Source organism: Solanum pennellii, chromosome 4 (assembly GCF_001406875.1).
Source record: "Solanum pennellii chromosome 4, SPENNV200".
In the NCBI taxonomy this organism is placed as follows: domain Eukaryota; kingdom Viridiplantae; phylum Streptophyta; class Magnoliopsida; order Solanales; family Solanaceae; genus Solanum; species Solanum pennellii.
Genome location: NC_028640.1, coordinates 2,594,818 through 2,609,229, shown reverse-complemented (window position 1 = coordinate 2,609,229; position 14,412 = coordinate 2,594,818). Strand labels below are relative to the sequence as shown.

Below are 14,412 nucleotides of genomic sequence, written 5' to 3'. Positions count from 1 at the left end.
CCCCCCACCAAACCATCAATTTAGCCCATCGATGGCTCGAAATGTCTAATGAACCGAACCAACTCGAAATCGAACTAGCCCACATTGACAACATAGTTGGGCTTGGCTATATAATAAGTCGAACCCACACAAGTCCATTTGGGGTGCTAGGGAACTAGGATAGATAAACTCGATAAAATCTGATTAGATACATAATACGATAGTAAATATCAACTTGATTACACTAATCAAAATCCTAAAAAATAAAAATCAAATCAGATCCAATTTAATAATCTCACATCATGTTTTTAATTTTCAGTATCGTAAAAATATTCAAAGCATAAAGACAAGATATTTTCTAAAACGTGGAGTATATCATCATTGTCTCCTTCAATGGATGAGTTAGTCTGTAGTCAACAGCTCTTATAAAAACCAGTACACTGAAACACCAAAAAAAAAACACAAAAAGAAGTGTAGATTTCAACAAATTAGGATCAAAATTCAACTAATGGAGTTAAGATTAGGGATTAAGCTGATACTTGCATTATGTCTACTGATATCCGCCGTGTACGGCGGTTACTCCCACCGGACGACGGCGGAAATGCGGTGGCCGGAACGGAAGCAGCGAAAAGTGAAAGAGGATTTATTTGTAAAACGACGTAGTTTGCTCAATAATGGACTCGGCTCCACTCCTCCTATGGGGTAAAGAAAAAAAATCATAAAACCAAATTTGATTATTTAGAATTTTTTTTCTTAATTATTGTTATTTTTAATCTTTAATCATGTTGTATGATGACGTGGCATGTAATGTTTCTGGTATTTAAATTTTAAATTTGATGGATTAGCCTCTAAATCTGATTTTAAAAATAAATTTTGGTAAAAAAATTTTAAGTTTCGTGTCTAAAATGCTAGATTCAGTTGAACGTGTAGTAAAGGGCGTGGTGGTGATTTGCATACATTTGGAGAAAATCCTAGATCCGTCTTGTGTTTGTTCTTTATTATGATGGATTTTGCTCTAATAGATTTGTATAGATTATCGAGGACATAACTTTAGATAGGAGAATGTGGAGGTCGCGGACTAAGATAGATGGTTAGTAGATAGTTGAGCGTTGATTCACTTTCGTGTTTGTTTTATTTTGTTGTTGTTATTGTCCTTTTCTTTCCGAATGATATATTATGCTTTCCATATTAATTGTCTATTTTCGTATTTTTTGTTTCTTAAATTACTTTGAATTGCTATCTTGAGCTAAAGACCGATCGGGAACAGCCTCTCTATCTCACAAGGTAGGGAGTAAGGTCTACATACACACTAACCTCTCCACATTCCACTTGTGAAATTATATTGGATATGTTATTTTTTGCACGGTCAGTTAATCTGTTTAGGTTTCGGCGATTTTAACTAACAATAGCAAAATTTGTGTTTCAGGTGGAGTAGTTGGAATCATTTTGCCTGCAACATTGATGAGAAAGTCATAAGAGAAACTGGTAACTGTATTTGTTTTATTTAACAATCACACATTCATATTCATCTGTATATTATTGAACGTTTGTTTTGATTGACAGCCGATGCGTTGGTTTCAACTGGTCTTGATAAGCTCGGATATAAGTATGTTAATATAGGTACGTCTTTAACTAAAGATCGATGTAGATTTAGTCATTGTGTGTGAATCTCTTATGATATACCCAACTTTCAAGATTTTGTTTTCGATATCCTGAACGTAGATGAGAATGTACACTAGCTAGCACCAACGACTTATAAGCTCGATCCATATCTGCATCTGATTATGCTGTTACAGTAGTTACTAATATCATGTGTTTGATACTTTCTAGATGATTGCTGGGCTGAACCTCAACGCGATGATCAGGTACTTTTGTCTCAACTGGAAATCGTGTTTATGAACGTTCTTCCTTGCTAATTTGATCTTGGTATTCTAGGGAAATTTTGCTGCTAAGAACTCGACATTTCCTTCTGGAATGAAAGCTTTAGCTGACTATGTTCATAGTAGAGGTCTTAAGCTAGGAATCTACTCGGATGCAGGGTAACTTGAACATGCTCATGACATTCGTTTTGAAAAGATATCGATGATATTGAATTTCAACGTGTAATGATTCTGCAGGTATTATACTTGTAGCAAGAAAATGCCTGGTTCACTTGGTCATGAGGAACAAGATGCAACAACTTTTGCAGCATGGGTAAGTATGAGTATAAGTATCGTGATCAATCTTGATTGTAAAACAATTCGAACATAGTTGTTGATAACGATATTTTCATTCAGGGTATTGATTATTTGAAGTACGATAACTGCAACCACGATGGAACAAAGCCAACTGTTAGGTATGTATCGCGAAATCATGTGTAACAGATTCCACTCGAACTTCTTTTCTTGACGGGGATCCATTTCTTCTGCAGATACCCTGTTATGACGAGAGCTCTAATGAAAGTTGGAAGGCCTATCTTCTTTAATCTTTGTGAATGGTGACAATGTCTTCCTTAATAAGCCCTTTTTGTGGTTCCCTGCTCTCATTTTCACAGTATTGTTAATGATCCTATACACCTATTTCTCTCGAATAGGGGCGATTTGCATCCAGCATTGTGGGGTGGTAAATTAGGTAACAGCTGGAGAACTACGAACGATATCAGTGATACATGGGAAAGGTACTACTCTCTCCGTTTCAATTTGTCTGTATTCAACTAAAAGATATGTTGAATGGACCAAAATGTCATCGGGAGTAGTTAAATATGTCTTTTCATCGATAGATTTCATGACTTGATCTTGTATTTGTCTTTCCTTCTTTTGACAGCATGATTTCTAGAGCAGACCAGAATGAAGTTTATGCAGATTATGCAAGGCCTGGTGGCTGGAATGGTTAGTATTTAGATATATCTCAAGTCTCAACACGCCTTTTCACGTGTGGGCCTGATGATTCTTCATGGAATGATACGATTGTTAGAACGTGTGACCATATTATCTAAACGTTCACTTATTATAGAGGACACTTCCAGTTACTTCGTTATATTGTCTTCACACATTCCAAACAGATCCCGACATGCTTGAGGTTGGAAATGGAGGGATGACAAAGGATGAATACATCGTTCACTTTAGTATCTGGGCGATTTCAAAGGTATAACAACAGCAACATCATTCGTAAATGTATTATTTCACTTTTATATCAACGCTATTTCTGCTCCGTGGAGCAGAATGCCAGTATGTATGATACATTCTATGCTAATTCTAGGCTCCCCTTATCATTGGTTGTGATGTGAGAAATTTATCACATGATACAATGGAGATTCTAGCCAACAAAGAGGTGATCGCGGTAGATCAAGGTACTGAACTCCACAACACGTTAACTGCAACTAGTCATTTTGTTATAATTTATACGCGATCACCAAGACTCATTCGTTGTATTGAACAGATGAGTTAGGTGTCCAGGGCAAAAAGGTTAGAATGGAAGGTGATCTTGAGGTAACGAAGGTCTACATATAGTAGAACTTTTTTCCCTGTTCGTAATGCAGATTGCAGACGATAATCTGTGCACATTCTATTATGAACAGATCTGGGCAGGACCTCTATCAGGCTATAGAGTAGCTTTAGTGCTTCTCAACCGCGGTCCTCAGAGATACGAAATAACAGCAAACTGGGATGATATCGGAATCCCTCCTAACAGCGTTGTAATAGCAAGAGATCTTTGGGAGGTATGTGTCTATGTTAACAATTCATATTCTATTTTGTCGAAATACTACATGAAGAATGAGCTCCCAGGCTTTGGTGTAGTAGTAAGAGCTAAACACTGATGTGTGAGTTAGACACACGTCATAGGTTCACACCTCGTGGCCACAGCCCTCGGGTATCAAAAAGCACTGATACTCACCATGTCAAAAACAGACATACAACTTGGATATAAGTACTTCATAGTGATACTTAAAACAACAAAAAACCCAATGTGTTTCCACAAGTGGGGTCTGGGAAGGGTAGCCCTACCTTTGAGAAGGTAGAGAGGTTGTTTCCGAAAGACTCTTAGTTGAGTGAAACAGTGAAGAAGAGGCAATAGCAACAAATAGAAACAACAACATGCTAAAAAGACACTGAAGCAACAAGTAATGAATAGAAATCTGGGAAATAGATACAGATCCATAAAGTAATCTACGTTATACTCAGCTAGATCGATAAAAGTAGTCTATCATTCATCATTTTAAGAAGTTACGAAAATAAAAGTCTTTACCAGTATTAGTTGAAGTGATTGTTAACCATTTTTACTCATAATGGAAATGATTTGGCATATTCTGATGCAGCACAAGACATTGGAGACAAAATTTGTAGGGAATTTGACAGCTACAGTGAACTCTCATGCATGCAAGATGTATGTATTGAAGCCTATTGCTTGAAGATGTCTGCACCACACTTGTGTTTTTTCCTCTCCACTTGTTATGTTTTAACTATAAAAAAAATAAACTTGTCATTTGTGTCAAATGTATACAAAGGATTAAACATGATTAATAAGATGTTATGTATGAGTTTTTTTTTCTATATGTACTGTAGCTTTCTGATTTTTGGTCCTCAAACTCACATCTTATAAGTTTAACCTTTTGAAGAATCAGTCTAAATTGTCGTCCACCAAACTGATTAAACTAAAAATAGCCGATGGGTAATGTGTGTATGATCATGTAAAATGAGTGAATAATCTATGTATATTGGTTACAAAAAGTAAGGCGTAATACATAAAACGAACCTTTTAACTTGGCTTCAATTAACATCTACGCCCTCTAACTTTGAGTATGCACAAGTAAGACTTTTAAACTTGTATAGAATTGAACAAATAATCACATTCTTTCTACAAGGCATCCTACATGACAATATTGTGTTCTACGTATGTTATGTGATGTTCAATTTTAGACAATTTGAAGTGTCTACTTGTACATACCAAAAGTTGACGCGTATAAATGTCATTTGAAGCCAAACTAAAAGTCTTATTATGCAAAAAAATAATCAGTAAATCGATCCGACTATTCATCTAAAGCTATAAGCTCTCTCTAATCATATTTTTTTTCCATTCTTTGGACTCGAACATGAAACCTTTGAACCGCTTTCTTTTTTATGAAGCCAATATCATTTCTTTCATTGAGAAGTTAAGACACAAAATAAAATATATCAATCAACACTGTCTCAATCTCAAAGTAATTGAGTCAGCTATAGTTTTAAACACCCTTGCATAGTATGCTGATTACCACAATGGATACATGAGTTCACACAACAAAACCTACAATTACAAAGAATAATCAATATATATTAGGGTTAGGTGAGAATTAGTATGATGGATTCTTCTCCAACAAGCAGGTTCATTAGCAGCATCTTTAGAGCATGTTGTCCTTAACCTTCAATACAACAACACACCTTAGTCCCAAACAAGTTGGGATCGGCTATATGAATCATCAGTGACCATGTTTGTCCATAACTATCGATGATGACAAGTGTAATGTGAAGAAATTAGTAGTCAGTGTTGCATCTGCATAGAGGATACTCGCTCTGCAAAGGTACAAAAGCATGCAGTGCAGCATCTACAAATGTCACTCAAAGTTCAGCAACACCATTGTTACTTCCGGTATTATATGCAATAATACTAAACTCATGAAACTTCGTGTAGTGCTAGATTCAGCTCCTGAGCAGTTTTGGCAATTGAACCTCCTCTTCTAAATGACGAAAAAAAAAGATAGAGAGATGGAGAAATGTTAGCAATTTATATTCTCCACGGACCTAAAGATGGTGGCTTAAGGTGCTTTCACATACCTCGAAAGAGCAGGTAGACAACTCTTGACTTTTTCAAGTTCAATAAAGCAGAGATTGTAGCGCTCCATCCTTTTGTTGCAATAAGCAATAAAACCATTCAAACTAGAACTAAAAAGATAAGATAATTAATAGGAAATAAAAGAAAACATGTAATAATACCTTTTCTCTGCCTCAATATCAACACCAACTGATGTTGGAGTAGACAACGAAGTATAAATCAGTGAACCAAATACTTTAACAAGCTTGAGTAGCATACTCAATGAAATATCTTGATGTCTAAAAGAAGAAAACATGTCAGTCATGGAAAATTTTCAACAAGGTTAGCAAAGAAAAGGAAAACAAAGCTCAATTTGTTCTACCTATCCAACTTGCTCTCAAGCAGCCCCGTGAGAAGTGGTAGAAGGCATGTGCAAATTTCTAATGTGATAATGTCATTTTTCTCTGCCAAGAAACTCACTAACTCAGAAAGCACCTGTGTAAGCCAGCAAATGGAAACCATATGGTGTTAAAAAGGTACATATCAATATTAAAAATAGGGCACAAAAAACAAAAGACTTACAGCATGATCTGCCATCTTCTCCATTACACTTACTGCCCCTTTAATATCATGTCTTTTCCAGTACTGGTAGACAACCTACAAAAGGTCAAAAACTCGATATAATTAAGCGACTCTTGAAGAGCAAATCAAATGGTAGAGATCAACTGATTAAATTTCTCCCCACCCAATCAGCATATCTTACCAATTAGCAAGAAATTCTGAAAATGAGTAGGCTAAACCTTCCAAGTAGGTCATCATCTATGATGATGCGAATCAGTTATAACGGACTTAAAGTCTTAAACACATAAATTAGTTGCAAGGGACTGCAAAAGCTTAATGTTGCCAAGTAAGAGAATCTAATAACCATTAGCAAGTTCTCCAAAATTGCTACCTGTAATTTAGCCAAACGAGATTGCATCGAGCCAACAAATTCATTGTGCTGTTCCATCAAGTCAGCAATGATATCCTCATCGTCAGCAGTAACCGCGTCACTTACAGCTGATAAGGGGTCTTCTCTCTTTTCAGGTATGATTTTTGAATTACGATAAGTTAAATTCTGTGTCATGGAAGACAGAAATTATACAACTTTCACATAAATGACTTTTATCCAATCATATTCACGAAAGAAACAACAAAGTTCATGAGATTATGTGAAAACTATTTAGGTATTAACAGTTCAATGTTCTAGCTATCACATGTCCTAATGCATTGACTACCACAAAAGTGAATGTCTATCTATGAAGTCGGTATAACTACTACAATAATGAACATCAGTTCAGTCCAGGATTCTACTTCTATTAACTAGAAAATTTTCAGCAATAGATCTGCCAACAAAATGATGATAGAGATCAAACAGAACATAAGAAAAAGGAAGTTCCGATGATGAATTTAGTTTCCTTTTTCTCTCAATGATGGCATTCTAGCTGCCCCACACGGCCTTAAGATTCCTGTTTGAATGAACATGCCATCACTTCTATCTTTCTTCTGTTTGGGTTAGATAAATTAGAAATCGGGTTTCTGATTATTAAAAGTTAGGTTGGTTATTTTGCAGCCTAATTTATTTTGTGACTTTATCACTGGGAACCTTCAAGTTTTATGTTGAGTCGAGAATAATCTTTGCCAAGCCTGGCAGTGTTTTGATTAGGATAGACTTATGTGCACCCCTAACTGTCAACAGAAATCCCATTCTCCCCTGTTCCTGCACTATCCTTTTCCATGATTGTGAAGTGCTAATTTCACTTGAAAAAATCTCAGAATTTGCTAAAAGTATGTGACCGCAAATCTGAAGTCACACATTGAAAATACTGAAATGCTTCCACATTCTTTAAATAACCATCATTAAAATTAGCAACAAATGATTAATATTGTTAAATTGGAAAATCTCAATATGCAGTAACAGTTGGAATAACAAATAAGGAAAAACGCAGAATCGACTCATACCACATTGGTCGGAACCACATCTGGAGCAGGTACCGCCCCAGCAATGCAGGGAGCAAGACCCTCGTATCCAGGAACTTTATCTCTCTTTTCCCAGTTTGCAATAGTAGATCGTGTCCTACCTAATTTTCCAAATTCAATGCATGAGACAACCATAATTTAGAAGTGCACCAATAGCAGTAAAAAGAGTTCTACCTCTTTGTTGACCTAGCATGGAATAAGGTTTCCTATTAAGAATATTTCCACGGGCTTCATCTGGTACAAAGGGTAAGTGTTAATAATACAGTTAATTCATATTATTCTAAAGACAAGGTGAAATACAAATAAAGTTAAAACACAGAACAGGTCTTTTAAAAAATTGTACTGAGTAGAAGACAGTGATAATTTATGGGAGAAATACAGAAATGAATAAAGCAACGGATTAAACAATTAAGCTATTTCCCTTCCACAGCAATTATGGTGATGATCACTTGAACTAGGGAGCAAATAAGAAACCCAAACCCAAGTAAAGTTCAAGCAAGGCTATTGAAGTGACTGACATAGATAGTGAAGTACATTCCCAAAAAAATAAGTGTAAAAGAATGAAAAATATCAAGGCAAAAAAATTATTACATGAAAAGGCAAGACACACACACACAGAGGGAGTCACACACACACACACGTGCGTAGATATATCCATACACACACCACAAAAGATATTAATTTCCTTTACACCCCTTATACTATTCCTTTGGCTGCAAGTTGATGAAATTTACTGGTATACTACCACTTCACATAACCACTGAGAACCAAACAGGAGAAGAAACATTGGGCTTCCTTTTTCACAAATGAAACATAGAATCCAACCTAGAAGTATATATGTGCAACTTAACCCACAAATATGGTGCTAAAATTCTAGATCTAATTAGACGGCACATACATAATTGATACTGCCCGGCATAATATACCTTAAAACCTTTCTTGTTCAAAAATCATACCTCACAATGTCTAAAAACAACCCACAACACACAAAAGCATAGAAGCAGAAAAGGTAAAGACAATATAAAAAAAATAGGACATAAGTGAATACGCACAATTTTCAATTTGGTGTCTGGAGAGTGGCTCATGTGCTGTATTGATATCAAGTTTTGTGGAAACTAAATTCTTGTCATCATTCACACTTCTCTCAGTTGCAGCAGTTTCAAATATTGAGCATTTAACAGAAGGAAAATTGTTCCTGTCTGCAGGGCTACTACTTTCAATAGCCTTAGGCACTTCAACTTCAGACTGCGCTGCAGAAGTTGGCCTCCCGAGGTCTTCGTTGGTAGTAGGAGACTTCCAATCAGATACTTTTGGCTGCAATCTTTGTGGAATTTCCCTTCCTGCAACTCCTCCTTTCCTGTATTCAGATGCGAGCTCTGTTCTTTCATTATTTCTTGGGACAAGAACAGGTATAATCTCCTTATTGACAATAGAGCCATTTTCTGTTGACTGGGTTTTTGCTGAATTCCTCTTTACACCCGTTGTATTAGGAACTGCTCTTGAGCTGAATGGAGGTGCCTTTGGACCAGTACTGAGATTTACTTTTTGTGTGGTGCCAGGAGTATCTGTGATAGCTTCATTCAGAAGATAAGTGCAAACGTAAGAAAATATTCTGGCAATCAAACTTAAGCAAAGGAAGCTAATCAAAGGCCAGGAGCTAAAAGAATAAGTAGTAAATGGGGAATTAAAGAAGCAGAGTAAGAACTTAAGATAAGGTGCCAAGCTAATAATGTTAAGGCAAGGGAAACATGAAAAACAGAAGAGTAGCATACTAGTAAGAGCAGCAGAATCCCTCTGAAGAACCATGTTTTGTGACAAAGAAAGTCTTCTGAATGACTTAGACTCTTTCACAAGATCAGAGTTTTGTGAAATTAATTGTCCCCGACAACTTGCATCTGTATTATCCTCAGCTGAAGTGGATAGATTCACTCTTAAATTGGATTTTGCTGCTGAGTGACCATTGGATGGTGTAGAACTATCCATTGTGTATGGTTCAAGACACTGCAAGAGGCAAGCATGACGAAGTGTGACATTACTTAGAAATTTCAGAAGAAGCAAGACATCAAAGAGACAACTTCAATGGAAAAAGGTGACTATTACCGAAATATCGACAACCCACACTCCAACACAACTTTGATTATAAGAACATCCAAGAAGTTTTCCTTCATGAATACTTAGATCAGACAATGTAGACCATCCAACATCTACTGTATCATGATGCCTAATTGGTTCCCATGAGAAAACCTACAAAGAAGGACTACTTTCTTTAGGAGATGGACTAAGCACCAAATATATTTAACAAAATTATTTCTCAAAACAGAAAATGCATGCCTACCTTCAAATTCTCATGTAAACCACAAAGAAGGGTTCTTCCATCAGTATTGAAGGCCATGGAACGCACTCCTGTTGTCTAGATTTCAGTAAAACAATTTTTTTTACTATACTGACAATGCATACAGTTTCCAAATACATGAGAAACACTCAGCAGTGGTTACTGCAATGAGAAAAGGGAAATCAAAGAGAAGAACCCAACAAACCTCAGGTCCAGCAGAACCTATGAGTTCAAAAGATTCAAGGTCCCAGAACTTAACTGTCTTGTCAGCAGAACCTGGTTATGCAAAAACCATGAACAAATAGTAAGGCATCTGACAGTGTTCGTGATAAGACACAAGAAGGAAGGCGATTCTGTTCATGCTTCAGACGATTTGGCTAATTCTATATACAACTATCTAATTTTCACCTATTATATATAAATAAAGGCGTAAGGGCCTCCAAGCCCAGCTCTTGGTGACTCTTTTATAATTAATTTGATCCCTTTCTTCAATCCTCACACACACTAACCCCCAACACCCCCTGAATTCGGTTGTGTAATCAGCACCAGCAACCTGAAGATGCAGGCTTCAATTAGTTAACACCTTATACTTTCTCAAAACCTAAATACAGATTACAGTGCCCTCCTATTTTGGTTCCCCCTCCCTCTTTCCCAACTGCAAATTTGAATCACGAAAAAGAAAGCTAAAACTTAATTCCCAATAATTCGACACAAAAATATACATCACTTTTTATATGGGGTTCCTGGTATATTTTCACAAGAAACACTGCAGGAAATCCCAAAGCTAGATTAACACTAATTACTAGTTTCCACACTAGGGAACAGGGCACTGATGTTTGGATTTCCTATATTTTGGTTAGAGAAGGAAAGCTCAACTATGAGGAAACAAGAGAGTATTGTTTCATGGAGCATGCGATGTTCATATGAAAACCTTATTCATCAGGTACGAACTCCCCTAAAAACATGCACCACAATGAGATAAAGCATTTCTATATACTTTTTATGTAAGTACTTGCATGAAAAACAGATTCTTATATAAGTAGACAAAGCAGTTCTATAGATCCCCAAGATAGAAGTCACAGATCTGATTGGAGAGGAAAGCACTTATACTGGAGATAAGAACAAAAAATATGAAAATAAGATTGAAAATAATAATGGCGGATAAAGTTATTAATCAATATTCAATAGCAAGACTTATCAAATCTAGTCATAAGTTCAGATAGATGAGTATACTCTTCTCAATTTGTCATTTCTTGTAAAATGTTTGGTTATCCTAATCTTTAATAAGAATATCATCATGAGAATACTCTTCTCAATTTGTCATTTCTTGATAAAATGTTTGGTTATCCTAATCTTTAATAAGAATATCATCATGAGAAAGTTTTAGGTTGCCACTAGATTCAAGTTCTGCATAGATCATAGAATGCATCAGCGAACTCATTTCAGAAATACAACAAAAGTTACAGGAGGATTTACAAGACAACAAGAAAGATGACCTTCAATTAAGAAGAACATTGTAGCAGTAAGTCAAAGCTTTATCTAACCTGTAGCCAATAAGAACTCATGAGGATGAAAGTCTATGCACTGAATTTTTCCTTCATGACATTTGAAATCGTGTAAAAGCTTTCCTGCAGTCAAATCCCATATCTGCCACAACACTGAATCTATTATCAGGATAACTAGACTTAAAGAGCTTACAGGCGGTTACAGCTACTTGATATCAAGCAAACAATAATATCCTAGAAAGATGCACGTGGAAAAAATAAACTACTTAAAATAGTAGTTTTGCATCGCTGTCACTTTATGTACGGCACGATTGATTTTAATAATAGTGGTTTTCATCATGGTCATAAGAATGTGCTAAGTACCAAGATTAAAATATCCGTCATTCCATCATCTCACGACCTTATTTAGCGTACCAACTGATCTATAACAAAGTAGCTTCTATAAGACCCAGAAAGTATAAAGGCATCATCATAAGTGAATGTTTCATTAAGTTGATGTATGTCAATAATAATCAGTCTTCTTTTGTTCTGAGCCATGTCGTTTAGATATAATACGAAATATTAGCAAGTACAGTCTGATATGGCTCACCCAACGTCTCAACCATTAGAAGTCACTTCAATGTGTTAGTTCCGAAATATAATTACTGAACAAGGAAAGAAATGAAGAATAAGAGTCCGACCTTTACACTACTGTCTTCTCCACCAGATACAACCCAGCGTCCATCTGGCGTGAACCTGATGGTATTGACACCTCGAGTGTGACCTTTGTATGTGTGAATGCACCCTTTGCGTCTAATATCCCATATCTTTAGATTTGTGTCCAGAGACCCAGATGCAAAGAACTCACCAAAGGGATGGAAGTCCAATGATATACAATTGGATCTATGTCCAGTGAGAGTTCGAACAACTGAGAAATATAGATCGATTAAGAGATAGAATTTGTAAAGTTTGTAAAGTTCACGATAAAAATAAAAAAATGATATTCACAGAGAATAAAGTTCTAAAAAGCCTACTTTTGGCTTCCTCTAGATCCCAAAGCTTAATAGTACCACTGGCTGCTCCTGCAGCTACCAGAACTTCTGAAGAATCAAAGCTAACTGAATCGATTCCGCTTGAATGACCTGACAAGCTCTACACAAGAATACAGATACAAGACAATGTGTTAAAAAACAAACAATGTTGCCGCTAAAATTGCATCTTTGCAAACAGAGAAAATGATAACCGTAAGGTTAAGCCCCAAACAACAACCTCGATCAGGAAGAACATTCCATTGTGGTCATCCAAAAAGGAACTACATAATATAGATTTAGCTGCTTGACAGTGTAAATCAAATTTAATAATGTAATCATTCACCCTTTGTACTCATATACCTTCCTTTTTGGTTAGAGCAAAAGATATTTTGATCTCAATGCACACATACATAACAAAGGAAATGAAATTACAATGAAAAGAGAAACTAATAAAAGATACTAACCAATATGGCATCAGGCTTGCCAATGGACCAGAGATTAACCTTGTGATCTTCTCCCCCAGTTACAAGAACCCTGGATGATTTTCTGCCAATCTTTAAGCAGTTCACACTTAAAGAATGAGCTACAAATTCCTCTGTGACAAAGCATTGTCAAGGTCTTCAAATCATAGTGTGAGTTCTCTAATTTACCATTCATTTCTACAACAACATACCCAGTTCTGATCCCACAACTGGGGTGTGGGGGAGGTAGGATCTATGCAGACCTTACCCCTACCATTATGAGGTAGAGAGACTACTACCGGTACACCTCAGCTCACATTCATTTCTTTTCCCCTTTTTCCCAGTACAAACAAAAACCATTAAGAACCTAGTCCCCTACTATCATTTGTCTCTATATACAGTCCAATCAAAGTTAAACATTCACCACATTGCACAATTTTCAATTTTTATGAAGAAATTGTTACCCTATATGATCAATTACAAGCCAAACAACAAAATTAAGCAAATAAACTAACAATACAAACCAAAAAAAAAAAAAATAGGATACGTAGCTTATAAGCACGTTTGGTAGTTGCCATCGAAATAGAGTCAAAACCACCAAATCAAACAAAACCCACTTCTCGATTCACAGCACATTACGCAACAAATCAATAAACCCTTTGTTCTCCGTCCTTCCTGCAAAGATTTTAAAGTAAGTCTTCGAACTTCAAAGTAAAATACATTACACAAAACACACAAAAAAATCATATGATTCGGTTGACAAAACTTACATTGCATAAACGCTGTCAATTTTGGCGATTAATAGATGAAAAAAATCTCTAAAAAAAAAATTAAAGTATATTCAACAAACTATTGCTTCTTTTCGCTCAAATTCAATTTAAAAAAATGCAATTTTTGCGATGATTTTTCTTCACAATGAGGATTGAAAACAATGGCGAAAAGGGGAAAATTTGAGAAGGTGAAGAAGAAGGAGAAATGGCGTTTTCAAAATCACGAGAAAATGACAAAAATGGTCCTTTTATGTTTTTTCCATAAAAATTAAATTTGTTTTTTAAATATCTTTGTGAATGGTTTATGCTTAATAAATTTTCACTAAACTTTATAAAAATAGTTTTTTAAAAAAAGTTTTTAAATATGATTAAAACTATGATTTTAATGTGATTTTATAAGTGGATCTCAATAATTTGGAGATTAGAGTAAAGAAGATATGGTAAAAATATCAGAGTACGAAAAATAAAATTAGTAAAAGTAATTAAAGTAATGAAAACAACAACAGTGTTAAAATTGAAGAGGACGATAATGTGGATAAATTAATAAGGTGAAGACGAAGAAATAAGGTGATT

General features: G+C 35.6%; 2 protein-coding genes across 2 annotated transcripts; one reads left to right on the top strand and one right to left on the bottom strand.

The window, feature by feature from the left end:
* The first annotated feature begins 295 nt into the window (after nucleotides 1-295).
* On the top strand, nucleotides 296-4,508 carry LOC107015933 (alpha-galactosidase 1-like). The gene is made up of 15 exons (XM_015216383.2): nucleotides 296-681; nucleotides 1,406-1,464; nucleotides 1,543-1,599; nucleotides 1,810-1,844; nucleotides 1,915-2,018; nucleotides 2,097-2,172; nucleotides 2,256-2,314; nucleotides 2,390-2,455; nucleotides 2,552-2,635; nucleotides 2,782-2,846; nucleotides 3,020-3,102; nucleotides 3,217-3,307; nucleotides 3,397-3,446; nucleotides 3,536-3,676; nucleotides 4,274-4,508. The coding sequence occupies exons 1-15, from the start codon at nucleotides 488-490 to the stop codon at nucleotides 4,364-4,366; spliced, it is 1,257 nt and encodes a 418-aa protein (XP_015071869.1). The 5' UTR covers nucleotides 296-487; the 3' UTR covers nucleotides 4,367-4,508.
* A 550-nt stretch (nucleotides 4,509-5,058) lies between these two features.
* Nucleotides 5,059-14,069, bottom strand: LOC107015576 (katanin p80 WD40 repeat-containing subunit B1 homolog). Its single transcript, XM_015215890.2, has 19 exons — nucleotides 13,840-14,069; nucleotides 13,617-13,744; nucleotides 13,073-13,203; nucleotides 12,612-12,729; nucleotides 12,279-12,505; nucleotides 11,638-11,740; nucleotides 10,299-10,369; nucleotides 10,097-10,171; nucleotides 9,862-10,005; nucleotides 9,534-9,762; nucleotides 8,814-9,335; nucleotides 7,936-7,995; nucleotides 7,744-7,862; nucleotides 6,695-6,859; nucleotides 6,325-6,399; nucleotides 6,125-6,237; nucleotides 5,925-6,041; nucleotides 5,766-5,834; nucleotides 5,059-5,668 (listed from the first exon to the last, which is right to left on the bottom strand). Exons 2-19 carry the CDS (start codon nucleotides 13,645-13,647, stop codon nucleotides 5,605-5,607), a joined length of 2,433 nt encoding a protein of 810 aa, XP_015071376.1. The 5' UTR covers nucleotides 13,648-13,744; nucleotides 13,840-14,069; the 3' UTR covers nucleotides 5,059-5,604.
* Nucleotides 14,070-14,412: the final 343 nt, after the last annotated feature.

What these genes read in the sequence shown, in the direction of transcription:
- LOC107015933 (XM_015216383.2), top strand. Translation starts at nt 488, where the DNA reads ATGGAGTTAAGATTAGGGATTAAGCTGATACTTGCATTATGTCTACTG. An exon ending in GGAACAAAGCCAACTGTTAG is followed by an intron (nt 2,315 to 2,389) that starts GTATGTATCGCG and finishes TTTCTTCTGCAG; the next exon opens with ATACCCTGTTATGACGAGAG. An exon ending in AAGGCCTGGTGGCTGGAATG is followed by an intron (nt 2,847 to 3,019) that starts GTTAGTATTTAG and finishes CATTCCAAACAG; the next exon opens with ATCCCGACATGCTTGAGGTT.
- LOC107015576 (XM_015215890.2), bottom strand. Translation starts at nt 13,647, where the DNA reads ATGGCAACTACCAAACGTGCTTATAAGCTAC. An exon ending in GCAAGCCTGATGCCATATTG is followed by an intron (nt 12,730 to 13,072) that starts GTTAGTATCTTT and finishes ATTCTTGTGTAG; the next exon opens with AGCTTGTCAGGTCATTCAAG. An exon ending in CTTGAGAGCAAGTTGGATAG is followed by an intron (nt 6,042 to 6,124) that starts GTAGAACAAATT and finishes TTCTTCTTTTAG; the next exon opens with ACATCAAGATATTTCATTGA.